The sequence below is a fragment of the Nyctereutes procyonoides genome, unplaced genomic scaffold (assembly GCF_905146905.1).
Source record: "Nyctereutes procyonoides isolate TBG_1078 unplaced genomic scaffold, NYPRO_anot_genome, whole genome shotgun sequence".
Taxonomy (NCBI): domain Eukaryota; kingdom Metazoa; phylum Chordata; class Mammalia; order Carnivora; family Canidae; genus Nyctereutes; species Nyctereutes procyonoides.
In genome coordinates, this window is record NW_026575159.1 from 24,586,049 (window position 1) to 24,598,742 (window position 12,694).

The 12,694-nt window shown below is 37.8% G+C and overlaps 1 protein-coding gene across 12 annotated transcripts in view; it reads left to right on the forward strand.

The window, feature by feature from the left end:
* Positions 1-7,829, forward strand: part of PHF20L1 (PHD finger protein 20 like 1) — a 77,283-nt gene extending 69,454 nt beyond the window's left edge. For all 12 annotated transcript variants that reach the window (XM_055314442.1, XM_055314435.1, XM_055314437.1 and 9 more), the window contains 3 exons: positions 2,758-3,124; positions 4,360-4,522; positions 6,047-7,829. In XM_055314442.1, coding sequence (XP_055170417.1) covers positions 2,758-3,124; positions 4,360-4,522; positions 6,047-6,189 — 673 coding nt within the window. In that variant the 3' untranslated portion in view covers positions 6,190-7,829. The remainder of the gene's footprint in view (positions 1-2,757; positions 3,125-4,359; positions 4,523-6,046) is intronic.
* The last annotated feature ends 4,865 nt before the right edge of the window (positions 7,830-12,694 follow it).

A 12,694-nucleotide genomic window follows, 5' to 3' on the forward strand; every position in this document is an offset into this window, starting at 1 on the left:
CAAGATTCACCGGTTCTTTACAAGGTTGTCTTCATTGGGACTCATTTGCCTGGGCCAGAAACTTGCCCTTTCCCCTCCTTCTGTCCCCATCCAGGTACCTTTCCCCTCAGCTGGGTGTGCCAGGGCCACCTATCTGCCATGATTCCTTGACCTTGTTCTGTGCCTTCCTGTCTCTTCATCCTGTCCCAGCCCAGGCTGTTCTTTTCCCATGAACAGTTGCCACACCATTTTAGTTCTCCGTGGCTCCAGTCTTGGACTCTTTGAGCTCATCCTTCTTATTGTTGCCCGCGTGATCTTGGTAAAAAAATAAATAGGAACTTGAGGCACCTGGGGGGCTCAGTCGGTTAAGCATCTGCCTTTGGCCCAGGTCATCGTCTCAGGGTCCTGGGATTGAGCCCTGCATCCTGGTCCCTGCTTCTCGGGGCGTCTGCTTCTCTGTCTGCCCCCCGCCCCATGCATGTACACATGCATGTAGTCTCTCTCTCTCAAATAAATAAAACCTTAAAAAAGAGATAAATAGTAGCTTATCTCTTTTTTGACTTCATATGCCCCCGTGTCTTCCCAGCTCTCCAGCACATGCTCTGAGTCTTTCCCTGATAATGTCTTCTACTATTCAGTTGTCATCTTCCCTTTCCCAGTTGTTTTTCCCAAATGTCACAACTCTACCAAACCATAATCCCTGAGCAAAGCCTGCTTTTTCATAACTGCAAGCCTTTATTCACTGACACCCAGAACAACCTTGTACCATTAGTCTTTCTAGCAGATACCTGCCCCACCAGAGCTGATCACATGCCCTTCTTGGCAAACTCCTTGCTACTGATATTGGCACTTTGCTGCACTTTGTTTTTTTGTGTTTGTCTCCCCTTACTAAACCACAGTTCCCCTTAAAGTAGGGCTTGTGTCTTATTCATCATTTTGTTCCCACTGCTTAGTGTAGGGTTAAGTACTCAGTGACTGTTTGTTAAATGTAATTTGCTTCTGTTGTATGTCATAAATCTGATTATGGATTTCTTTATGAAAAGGGCATGCAAATGCTAAAGCCTAAAGGAAGAGCTCTTATTAAAAGGAAAGTCTACGTCATGCCAGAAATTAGTGCTCTAGTATGAGATTTCATTTATTTCTTAAAATAAACCTGAATAATAGATCTCCTCTCATCTGAGAGATGGGTAGTCAAAGGTAGAGTCTATGCATATAACTTGTCCAAGCTCAGTGACGGAGCAGGACTTGATCCATTGCACTGTTAGACTACAAAACTAGCTTTCTATCGTGACTTTACTGTGAGAGAATTTTAGTATTTTCTGATATTAAATTATTAGGGAGTCCAAAAGATAAAATCTGTAATTTCAGAACAATACTTGGGTATTATCAGAAGACTGATTTGATCCCTGGGTGTTTATCTAACCTGGAAGTAATTAATTCACAAACATTGAACTTTCTAAAAGGTTTATGCCTCCTGAGTATCTCTGTTTCTTATCAACTCTGTTCAAAGAATTCTGGTTTTACTCAACTGCAGAATTTTAATGACTAGAATTAGCTGTGCAGTATCATGCTTACATGTTGGGTGAGGATGGCAATAAGAGCGCATTATCATACACTGCAGGTGATGGTATAATTAGGGCAATGTCTCTGGAAGCCGCTGGGGCAGTACCTATCAAATTTAAAATGTGTACCCATTATCCAGCAGCTCTGTATCTGACTGAAATATCCCCACTCGTGCAGAGATCACAGGAACACACACACAGGCACACGTCTGTAGGTGGGGAATGGGTTGGTGTGCCTAGACTGTGGTATATTAATATTGTTCAGCTACTAGAATAAAAGTGAGGGAAACATCTATGTATTGAGGTGGCAAGATGCCCGTATATGTTACATATGAAGAAGGCAAACAGAGCCCCAGTGTACAAAAGAGAAAGTACATGCTTACCTATTTAAAAAATAATTGTATGGGTGTAGAAAATGTTCAAAAGATCATATCTCAGTTTTTTGTAATTGCCATAGTAGGAAAGTTTTTACTTTGTACGCATGTATTGCCTGATTTTTTTTGTTGTGAGCAAGTACCACTTTTGGATTGAATGAGGATTTTAAAATATGCTAGTATAAAGGTTTTTGGTGTTATACAATTTTAAAACAGTGAAAAAAGTCAGCAGGAGAATAAGTGCATCTATCAAATGATGTGCACTATCAACAGAATTACATTTATCGTTGCTTTTTTTCAAGATTTTATTTATTTCAGAGAGAGAGAGCATGAGTGGGGAGGAGGGGCTGAGGGAGAAGCAGACTCCCTGCTGAGCAGGACCCTGAGATCCTGACCTGAGCGGAAGGCAGATGCTTAACCTACTGAGTCACCCAGGCACCCCTCATTATTGCTTTTCCACCTGAGTATTATTTCTATAAAATTGTGAGAATTCAAACTTTGGATTAAATTCTGAGACAAGTTACCCTAAAGAATACCTCTGCTTCTGTCTTGAGTCCCTGCCCTCCTTCTTACCTGGCCCCCTTGGTGGGGGATTGGGTCTTCAGCAGAGAAGTGGGCATCAGTCTGTTTGAGTCACCCTCACTGTACAAAAGGCACGGACAACCAAGGGTTATCTGTATCATTTTACATTCTGAAATTTATTATGGCACTAAACTACTTTCTTTTCCTTTTCCTTTTCCTTTTCCTTTTCTTTCCTTTTTTCTTTTCTTTTTTCTTCTTTCCTTTTCTTTTTCTTTTTCTTTTTTTCTCCTGAACTTCTCTTTCTCTAACTTTGCTTTAAGGAATAAACATCATCCTGACCTTCATCTCTGGGCTTGTTCTGGGAAGCGAAAAGATCAAGATCAAGGAATTGCTGGGGCAGAGAAAAAAGTAGCAGTGCAAGACAAAGTTAATGTAGAGGAAAAGAAACACCACGTACAGAACCATAAAGAACCACCTCGTTTGCCCCTAAAAATGGAAGGAACTTATATAACAAGTGAGCACAGTTACCAAAAGCCACAAAGTTTTGGTCAAGACTGCAAATCTCTCGCAGACCCTGGAAGCTCAGATGATGATGATGTTAGTAGTTTTGAAGAAGAACAAGAATTCCACATGAAAGATAAAAACCGTTCCCAATACTCACTGAAAGAAGATGGAATGGCTGAAAAGGTATAACTAATTCATTTGTTTGGCTTGGAAAATATGAAAGACCATAGGAAAATTTTATACAGTAAAACATACTGAATTCCCAGTAAAGTTATGCTTATATATCCGAGTTCCCAAGTATCTTGTTAGGGTACAGACTTTTTTTGCTCTATTAAAACCATTTGAACATCAAATTATCCCCTAATTCGGGGTTGTAGTAATTTCAGCAAACTTTTACCCTAACCAAAGTTTCAGTTTTATAAGCACACTTAGATGCCTCCAAAAACCAAGAGCCACATTTCTTTCCAAATGAAGACATCTGTGTGTGAGAATGTGTAAGTGCGTGCTGGTATGTACACATTAATGCAATATGTGTTCAGGTAAAACATGGCACTCTGTTCTTTCTTTTTAAAATCTTAGCATACTTGTATATGCATATCAGTTCCATTATGCAATACACTGAATTCGTACATCCCTTTGTATACTGAATTTCTATAAACTGCTTTCCTATTCATAGGGATTGTCTTAGAGCTATTGTTTCTTCTTTTTTCATTGATGTTCATTTTTCATTGATGTGCCACTTTAAAATTCTTTATTTTTCTGGCCTGTTTTATCAAGAAATTGCTGTAAATACATAAATTTGGGAAGCTGATAGTTCATGATACTTGTGGTGAATCATTTTGTATTCCTCTTATGAAATGAAGTCTTTCTGATGAGTCTGAGTTCACATTTTGTGTGTGTGTGTGTGTTAAGCAGTTTGCACTTCTAAGTTTTTAAAGACTTTTATCTTTCTCTTGCCTCACTGATTTAACTGCGAGAGTTAATTACAGTTTGCAGTTTAATTAGACTTTAAACTGGCCTTTGTCAGCTTCCATGAGTTTTTCCATCATTGCTTTCTGCCTTCACTCCACTTATGTCATTAGTTTAGGTTCATTGAGGAAGGGGTTAGTCTAAATGAGCTCTGGGCTTTCTCCTTACAGAGTATAATTAGCAACTTGTATCTTTAACATGTCTTGTTGAATGCCCTCCACCCTGTGGAGCCCCCATGCGAGGCTTTTTGGAGAGACATGGTAGGCATATCTACTCTTTTAAGGACCATCAGATCTAATTCAATTATGTGCTAGCACTTCCTTTAAAAATATTCTGAGTCAGATTGGACTTCCCAGATCATTGCAGTAATGAGGTGTTTTGTATATCTTTCCCGTTATGACGTTACATTTCACCTAATTTTTTCTTTTTCCGATGGTTCTTTGGAGAAGAATCCAGCTGAAAGGAATACAGTATTTATTTATAATGATAAAAAGGGCACTGAAGACCCAGGAGACTCACATCTTCAGTGGCAGCTCAATCTCCTTACACACATAGAGAATGTGCAGAATGAAGTTACCAGCAGGATGGACCTAATAGAAAAAGAAGTTGATGGTAATTTTCAGAAAGAGCTAAAATACAATGACTATAGTATGTAAAGTGTGTTTATTGTTGTTATGAAGATGTTATGTAAAGCATTTTTAAAATATGGGATGAGAACTGTAGATGCTGTCTGTACTGGTGGAGTGTCTCACTCTTTTACATTGCATTTAACAGCTGGTGTTTGGGTTCTTTTAGGCCAAAAACAATGTAACTGGGTATTGTCTCCTTTTTTTAAAGGTGGATATTTATTAAATACTGCCCTTCTGCAGGGTGCAATTATAGAGCTCATATGCAATATTTATTAGTGTCATTGAACTGTGTTTTCTTTGGAAGTCAGTGTAACGGCCTTAAGCATATTTAGAATATGGGGGAAAACATTTTTTGTATCTTTGCTCTCACTGTGGTCAGTAGGAAGTGTAATTAACAACAATAAGAAACTCTCACAAGCTCTAGTAGGTAAAACTTAAGTTTGTACACACATTTTCAGATGGTCTTCTTTGATATTTTTTATTTTATCACAGACGGGCCTGAGGAGTGGACAGGAAAGATATCCCCATTTTATAGTTGAGAAAATAAAGAGTATCTGATTACTAATCCAGTGGTTCCCCCCCCAACCTCATATGTAAGCTTGTATTACCTTTTTTAAAAATTTTACCCCACACGTAAGTTAGAGCCCCTACTGCTTTGTTTTTCCCCATGAAAAAAGGAAATGGAAATTCCATTTCAAAAGCATCTTGGTTTAAGCTAGCTTTTTGTTACTTTAATGTTTTGAGTAGATTTTTGATGGGAAAAAATGCAATTTGACATTATCTCTTATTATTAATAAAAAGCGTGGAGTAACTAATTGTGTTCTGCCTAGACTTCTAATGTACTTGCAATTTTTTATAGTAATGGTAAAATAGTGGGACTGAGAAATCGACACCTTGTTGCCTTTGTTAAAAAGAACTTCTGATTTAAAAACAAAAATGGTTAGCTAACTTTCATCTAAAATGAAGTAGAGATGATTTAAGTCTAAAATAATAGCTTCAGGGATCCCTGGGTGGCGCAGCGTTTTAGTGCCTGCCTTTGGCCCAGGGCGCAATCCTGGAGACCCAGGATCGAATCCCACATCGGGCTCCTGGTGCTTGGAGCCTGCTTCTCCCTCTGCCTATGTCTCTGCCTCTCTCTCTCTATCATAAATAAATAAAAAATTAAAAAAAATAAAATAATAGCTTCAGCGGGCACAGGAAACTGTTTCCTATTCCAGAAGAGAGAGTAGTAGAAGGATCAGATATTCAAAATGAAATCAGTTTATGCCTATAAAGGGGAAAAGTATCTAAAATAATAACAAAGGTTACCAAGAAGAACTAGCTCTTGTGGGGTGAGATATAAAATAAAGGATGCTAAAGCTGCTCAGAAATGGCTTGAGTATATCTATGGCCTCCTAGAGAAAGGGACGTGAATTCTGTCTCCATCCTTTTCCAGCCTTCCAGTTATGTCATTTTGTGACTTCTTCCAGCTGCCACTTAAATTTGTTTGTTCTGTTCTCTCTTTTAGTTCTGGAAAGCTGGCTTGATTTCACGGGGGAGTTGGAGCCACCTGACCCTCTCGCAAGACTGCCCCAACTTAAACGCCATATCAAACAGCTCCTAATTGACATGGGCAAAGTACAACAAATAGCAACGCTTTGCTCCGTATGACAACAGTGAAAACCTAATGAAAAAGAATGTGGGTCTCTTCAGTCAATAATTTTTTATTATCCACATGACTGCTAAGTGGATAGTAAAAAAGCTAGCGATGTTTGGTCATTTACTGATTTGTGACATCAATAGGATAGCACCTTGAAAAGGAAAATGAACAACTTTATCAAGGAAGCTAATATTGGAAAAAGCTTTATGAGCAAGCTACAAATGATAATGTGTAATATGCCAGGGATCAATGAAGTTGAATATAATTTATACCAAGGAAATCGAGTTGGCAGGATTTTTGAATAGTTGCTTTACGTGAAGTTTGAAGTACATGTAGAGAGAAATATGGTGTGTTTATATAATTTTTAGTAGAAAGATCCATGTAATAAACCAGCATTTGGCCAAAAGCCAAACTGTAGAGGAGAGGAAATTCTGGAGAGTTCTGTCAGGTTGCTGTACGAACTATCTTCTCTGCAGTTGATCCAGCTGCTCTGAAGCTTAGAGTATTTAAACTTTTACGGGATCATGAGCTGTTTCTTAGGTGATGAATGTCTTTAATCAGAAAACTGACAGTGGAAGCCTCACTTCTGAGGAAAACAGTGGTGGAATTCTGACTTCATTATGATTATATATTTTTAAAATGCCAAATAATTGGAATTTCTTGCAGGCATTAAGCCCATTATAAACAGTGGCTTGTAGAAGGGTCAGTGTGCCAAATGACGATGACACTGCTGGAGAGAGTGTTGAATGTCATGGGGGTTCCACCTCCAGGACTGACTTAGGCCATCAGCCCATCAGAAACATAGAAGTCATGTGCACTATATATGTACCATATATAGTTGAGTTCAGGACTCAGGCATCAGCATACAGTCTGATCCTGAGTATGCTTGGTGTTTGCCTTCAGATAAAAATTGTAAATAACCTCAGCTGGGATGAGGAGTGACAAAAATGTCAAAATAATTTGTGGCTGTGGATTTTTTTAACTGCTGGTAGTGGAATACTGGAAAAGCTTCATTTCTGAAGATAAATTTTATTTTTAAAAAATACATGCGCACTCAAAACTTGTAGCTTTGATCACACATGGACAAATTTTGAAACCAAAGGCAACTAAGTTGCTGAGTTAGCTCTTGCTGGATTTTGGGCCCAGGTCCTCCTGCCTGCCAGTGCTCCTGTGAGCTGTGTGCCGCCGCCATGCTCCATACGCACGTATGCGGAAGCGTGTGTGCTTGTTTGAAACAAACACTCAACGTACATATGTACATAACCTACACATATTTATATCTGCACATATCTAGTTTTATTACTATAGACTATAAGAGTTGGTGGTTAACATGAAATGTTACCTTTTAACAGACTGTTTTTAAAAATTAAAAACGTATGTACAGGTTTTGAAACTTTTTTAAAAAGGGGTAAAAGACTGTTCAGAGGAGGCTATTTGATGATATAACACTTGAATATTTTATGCCTCATTCTGTTTATCAGTTCTGGCGATCTGTGTAAATGCATTTTAGAACTGATACACAGTAAACTTGAATTTATCTTTGATAAGAATACATGCCACTGTACATTCAGATATTATTTAAATTTGCAAACACACTGTTCTATATGTAAGGTACTGTATGTAAAACTCTTTATTAAAACTATTCCGCATATCCTAAAATTTCAGCTTGCCTTTTTGCGGCCTTATATTTTGACGTAAAGACCATTAAAAGAATGTGCAAAACCGTCATTAGAAATTTTTATTGCCTTTTGACATTTTCCAACCTGACAAATGTGCCAAAGATCAGTAGACATAAAATATGGTCCTGTGTATTTACTTGTTATACCTTAACTTTATGCTTACTGGGAAATGAAAAGCTTGAGTAGAGGTGATTGGGGTACTTGCTTAAATTTGCATATGAAAGCAAAACAAAAATAGGCCTATATTCCATGTATGGTGTAAACTTGCTAATGTCAGCATCTCAAGATTGATTGTGTTATCTTTCATTTCTGTCCAGAGTAATGGCTCTAACCTTTTCCCTGTTGTGGTCAAATTCCAGACATTGAAGTTGTTTGTTTTCCAGAGCGGAGCAAATAGCATCCTTAACCTATGAATAGTGGAGTTGCCTAGATTCTTGTCACATACACAGATGACCCTTTGTACCTAGTAATGCTCATCTTTTCAGTCCCTGGTGGCCACAGTTAGGTTGATGTGCATCATTCTTATAGTACCTTCTTATACTCAGATCACTTCATTTGTTCACAGCCAGCAAATAGGAAGTTCCATTAATACTAAATTTTTGCTCTTATGTATATGAGAAAGTCTGGATTTTTTAATTTAGATTTTTAAAGTAAATCTATGTCAGATTACTTTTATGCACATATCCATCTAATTTAGAGTATATCAACACTTGAGTGAAGTCTTAGCAACTAGTAAGCTGAGCCTTTTCCCTGTTTAAGAGTATGACTTGTTTTTGAGAAGGAGGTCCGTTGTGAGAGTTTTCAGATGACTTGATTTTCTTTCCACTTGGTCTTGTCTTTAAGTAGAAGCAATAAACTAGAGAGCGTGTTTCTTGAAAAAATAACTTTTCACTGCTACCCAGACAGAACCAAATGAGCACTGGTGGGAGGGATCCTTAGTATGGTACAGGTAAATGTACTTCCTCATACCTGTGTGTGGTCCTATTGCCTAAGGACCTAGTCTCATTTTTTTTTCCTATTCTCAAATTTAAGGACGATGCACCCTTTTCTTAAAGGAACTCAGTCACTCTCAGTTTCATAGCATTCTTATTTTCACTGGCTGAGTTCCTCTCACATACTCATTTTCCACATGTTTGAAACAAAGCACCCCACTTCCCATCCAGTCAACTAGACCTCCTCCGCCTTCACTCTGCTGTGACAGGATGCTGAGAAACCCAGTCTCCCTGTATCCATCCCTTCAGCACTTGTGCTGACTGCTCAAAATAGATAGTTTTCCTCCTTCGAGCCATCTCACCAGTGTTTTATCACATCATGTTGTGGAGGTGTTACCACTGGCCTCCCGAAACTTTAACCTTGCCTTCATGGTACTTCATGAAAATGGTCACTTGCCAGGCTAGAAGAGCAACACTTCCTGAGTGCCTACTTTGTGCCAGTATTGTACATTGTCTGCAGGATCTAGTCTGATGCTTGTGTGGATAGGTCAAACAAGATCATTTTCAAGATGGGGAAGCTGACAAGTTGATACATTGAGAAACACGTCCTCAGTAAGACTTTAGTGGCAGGTTTGAGATGCAAACCCTGTGCTGTTCAAGCTCATGGTCTTGTCCTAGTTGACGTGTGTTTCAACTGATTTTGTCAGTTTTGTTGTCTTTGCTAAAGCCGCTAGTGATGCCTTATTTCAAATCAGTTCTGTGTAACCAGGATCTCAAATTCGTTGAAGTACAACCTCACTCTCTGATGGACTATGCTTGTTTCCATGTCTTGCCTCCTTAACATTTCCCTCTTCTGAAAGATTCTCCTTTGTGTGTCTCTGCAAACCCAGGCAGTTATTCAAGCTTCGATTTTCTCTTCCATATCCAAGGCTGCCTCTAGTACCTGCATTGTGCCTGCTGCGGAGGAGCGACATGGGTGAGCGATGCACCTGGCTGTAGTGGGGCAGGCAGGAGCTTTGCAGTTACGCCGCTCAAGTTTTCACTCTGGCGGTTTACTAGCAGTCATCTCTCTGAGCTTGGCATTCCTTATCTATAAAATGTGAATAATGCCTAACAGAATTGAGAGTTCAGTGAAGCAAATAAAAGTAACTAGAAGTTCTTATTAAAGTGTGAATTGAAGATTAAATGCAGGAGTGACCCTGTCATCTGTGTGCCAGCCAGCGGGTTATGTAGCTGGATATAGAATTAATAAGGTCATAGTCTATAGGCTAATAGAAACATACAAAACCTATTTTTTCAAAGAGATGGTTGGTATTAAAGAGTACAGGGAGCCAGAGAAGCAAAAGAAAGGAAAGATAATTAGATTTGTAGGTAGAGGGGTTTGGAGGAAATAGATTATGTGCATTAATTAAAAAATGGTCTTCAAGTGTTTTTTGACCTCTGTATAGGAATTTTGGAAAATTATAATCCACTCCTGGTGCCTCTATCTTTGGGTACCCCTAAAAGTGGGTCTGAAGACAAAACTTAAGTGTGCTTGCTGTATTTAAGAGATCAGCCAAGGAAGTTGGAGTGAGGAAGGGGGAGGGGCAGGGGAGGGGAGGGAAAACCCAGTATAGTTATGCACAGTGGAGGACTCTACTCTGGGCAGTGGAGCTTTTTCGTCATTTGAAACTGTTCACCATAAACTTAATTGCAAAGAGTGTGATTTCCAATTTGTAAATATTGGCATATGAAAACTAACCTATTTTTAAATACATGTAATAGAACCAATTGTTTTGCTACTTAGCAACATCTATTTTCAAAATACACAGGCAAGCTCACTCTTGACATTGGAACTTTTACATATTTTTATGTTCTTTTTTTTGCCTTTGCATTTCACTTCCCAGTAGAATGTTGTCTTCCTTTATATTTACAGGTCTCTATAATTCTCCCTTTTGTCCACAAAAAAATTAAGTAGTAAATTACAATTAAAAATGTATAGGCTTCTTATTAGAATATCAAAATGCATGTAGCAAACACTAATAGTACTGAATAGAAAATAGGAAAATCTACAATTAAGAATTCAGGATTTCAACCCTCCTTTAACACTAATTGATAGAATAAGTAGAAAATCGGTACAGAACACGAACAAATGTGAACACTTAGTTTGACCTAACTGACCTACGACATTACACCCAACAACTAGAGAGCAGGAATTTCCTTTTCAAGTGCATATGGAATACTCAGAAAGATGGACAGCATACTAGGCTATAAAGCAGGTCTCAATACATTTAAAATAATTGAATTCGGGGCTCCTGGGTGGCTCAGCGGTTGAGCATCTGCTTTCGGCTCAGGTCATGATCCCAGTCCTGGGATCGAGTCCCGCATTGGGCTCCGTGTGAGGAGCCTGCTTCTCCCTTTGCCTGTGTCCCTGCCTCTCTCTGTGTCTCTCATGAATAAACAAAGTCTTTAAAATAAAATAATGGAAATCATAGTATGTTCACTGATGACAATGGAATTAAATTGGAAATACATACCAGATATCTGGAAACCACTACCCCCCAAATGATTGGAAATTATCAACATGTAAATAATCATGAGTCAAAGAGGAAAGTTATAAGTAGAATCTGAAGACATTTTTTAATTGAATGAAAATAAAAACAACATGCTAACATTTGTGGGCTGCAACTCAAGCAATATTAGAGGGAAATTTATAGGTTGAAATGGCTTATATTAGAAAGGTACACAGGTTTTTAACTAGGCCTATTGTGATTATTTCACAATATGTATAAATATCAAATCATGGATATCTGTAATGAGTATTTTTAAATTATACCTCAATTTAAGGAAAATTGGAAATTAAAAATGGTACAAAATCACTGATGTAAGATTTTAAAACTAGAAAAACAAACTACAACTAAAATAAATAGAAGAGGAAGGAAATATGTGCTGAAATAAATGACCTACTAACTGCACAAACAATATGCAGAAACCATATGAACCAAAACAATTCTTTGAACAAACCAATAAAATTGGTTTAACCCCTAAATGGACTAATCAAAAATTAGAATGGAAGAGGAAACATTACTATGTGTCCAAGAAACAATTTTAAAAAATCTTATGAAAAATTATATGCCAATAAATTTGACAACTTCCATGAAGTAGAAGAATTCCTCAAAAGACAGATTACCAAAAGCGACTCAGAAATAAATACATTGAATTTGTAATTTAAAATGTTACCTCAAGACTCCAGGCCTGAACAGTAAATTCTATGAAACATTTAAGAAAGAAATCTCAATGTTGCACAAGCACGGACATAAAACAGAGAAGAAGGAAACACTTAACTTTTGAAGACGCTTAACTTTGACCTCATGCCAGACCAGGAAAAGCCACGGCAAGGAAAGGAAATTACAGACTAAGACACGGTCCTCTTGAACAGACACAAAAGTCCTCCAAAAAATGTTAGCAATGTCAATCCAGTGATCCACATAATGATAATACATCAAAACCAAGTTGAGTGTTCCACAGGAATACAAATTCGGTTTAATATTTAAAAATGTAATATATCATCAAAAGTCCTCCAACATTGTTCTGGAGGTCCTGCTAGTATGTCACTGAGTAATAAGGGAAGAAAAAATAATTCTTTAAAAAAATAATTTAAAAATATTTTCAGTAGCATCAAAAATGTGAATACTGAGGAGTAAATCTAAAAACAGACATGCAGAACCTGTACCCAGAAAAGTCCAACAAAGCAATTCCTAGAATAAAGATGAAATAAATGAACAGAAAAATACACCAAGATCATGGATTGGAAGATGCAATATTGTTAAATGTTAGCTTTCCCAGAACTGACCAGTAGATAGAATCCAATTCCAGGTAAAATCCCCCACAGACTTTTTGAAACACAAATTAGCCAACTGATTTGT